The sequence below is a fragment of the Nannochloropsis gaditana genome, assembly GCF_000240725.1.
Source record: "Nannochloropsis gaditana CCMP526 unplaced genomic scaffold scaffold511, whole genome shotgun sequence".
Taxonomy (NCBI): Eukaryota; class Eustigmatophyceae; order Eustigmatales; family Monodopsidaceae; genus Microchloropsis; species Microchloropsis gaditana.
The window spans coordinates 11,734-13,239 of NW_005803442.1; the positions used below are offsets into that span (position 1 = coordinate 11,734).

The following is a 1,506-nucleotide window of genomic DNA, read 5'->3' on the forward strand; positions in this document are numbered from 1 at the left end:
TGTCCGCGAGCCAACGCAGCCATTTCCGTCGACTGGTCACCCGCGTCGTCGCCCACAGACGAAAGCGCCTGGATGGGGTCCGGCCGTCGGGGAAGCCCAAGGCCCATTGGATGGCCGCGGCCAAGCTTTCGCGCGCCTCCCCTGGAGTCGGGAACCGGTGGGGCTCTCCATGACCGGGTAAGACCCAGGAAAAGGCACTGGAGTGACGGAGCAGACGGCGCCAAGACGTCTGCTGCCGGGACCATGACTCCCAGCACTGAAGGCGGAAGCCGACCAGGTGGCCTACCGCCCGCGAGTAATGGAGGGAGTCCCCCGTGCAGAGGAACTTCTCCTTGTAAAGGACGTAGATGGAGCCCGGCGTGTGCCCCGGCCCATGGATCAGCTCCAGCTCGTCCTCCCACCCGGGCAAGGAACAGACTAAGGGCGGCGCCGCGTCGTGGATACCTCCGTCGGCAGTCCGCGCGGTCTTCCCGCCCTGCAGCTTGATTTCAAAGTCCTGCGTGTCGTCATTAAAATCGTCGGCATGCATCACCCGCTGGACGTTGGGAAATGCCTCTTTCCAGGCCCGATGGAGGCTTACGTGGTCAATGTGCGTGAAAATAATGTAGTCCAACCCTCCCAGGGCCCGCACCCGGTCCACAAGGGCCTCCTCCGGGTCGGGGGTATCCACCAATATGTTCCTACCCCGCTTATTGCCCTGTCCCACAATCAGGTACGAGGCTCCACCGAAAAGTTTCTTGGATGGGGGCCCTCCAACGTATACGTTTTCATCCAGGAGCTTCGGATACACTTCCGTCAACGGTCGCGCTTTCAAGGCCTTGGGCCGCTTTACCCACTTGACCGCATGCACGGGGCAAGCCATGACCGCCTCTCGCACTTGTTCCGCTTCTTCCATCGACCGAAGCGGCCTGCCTGCCACTTCTGTGAAGATGGTGGGGTCACGCGAGGTCCGCCGTGCCTCCAGGAAGATGTCAGGCGCCAGGACTCGGCAGGTCGTACACCCGGTGCAGCTGTCCAGGATGGCCACGCTCCCAAAATGTTGCGTGTCTGACACGAGTGGCATTGCAACGATGTCCTCCACATCGCGTACAACAGCTGGACAAGGTGAAGGTGGAAGGGAACCCCTCATGACTTCAGGCTTAGGCAGGAGGTTGCGAAAGGATGTCTACTAAGCCATAGGACGCGCAAATAACCCTGCGAAAACCACGAGTGCGGTTTTCGGAGGAAAATGAGTAAGAGACACCATGTCCACAAGCCAAACAAGCAGGGATCCAACCTTCTAGTACCCAATGTGGTGTTCCGGGGAGGGAGGCAATCACTCCCCGCCCCCCCGCCTCTACAGCGACCGTCGGGGCATTTAATGTCACCGAATGTTTGAGAGAGCCCCCACATAGACACATCCTGCCCACTCCCTTTTTCCGGGGTCGTGTCCGGACCACGCTTCCCATGCGTGTCGGATCATGTCGATAGTGCAATTAGACGCGTCAGTGGTGCGTGTGAACGGTG

General features: G+C 60.3%; 1 protein-coding gene across 1 annotated transcript in view; it reads right to left on the reverse strand.

Moving 5' to 3' along the window:
- The window catches only part of NGA_2007520 (beta-lactamase domain protein), a gene marked incomplete at its 3' end in the record, with an annotated part of 1,296 nt that extends 99 nt beyond the window's left edge, over positions 1 to 1,197 (reverse strand). Inside the window, exon 1 of the mRNA XM_005854427.1 lies at positions 1 to 1,197. This exon is cut by the window's left edge and continues 99 nt beyond it. Within this exon, the coding sequence (XP_005854489.1) occupies positions 1 to 1,129 (1,129 nt within the window).
- Between the last annotated feature and the right edge of the window lie 309 nt (positions 1,198 to 1,506).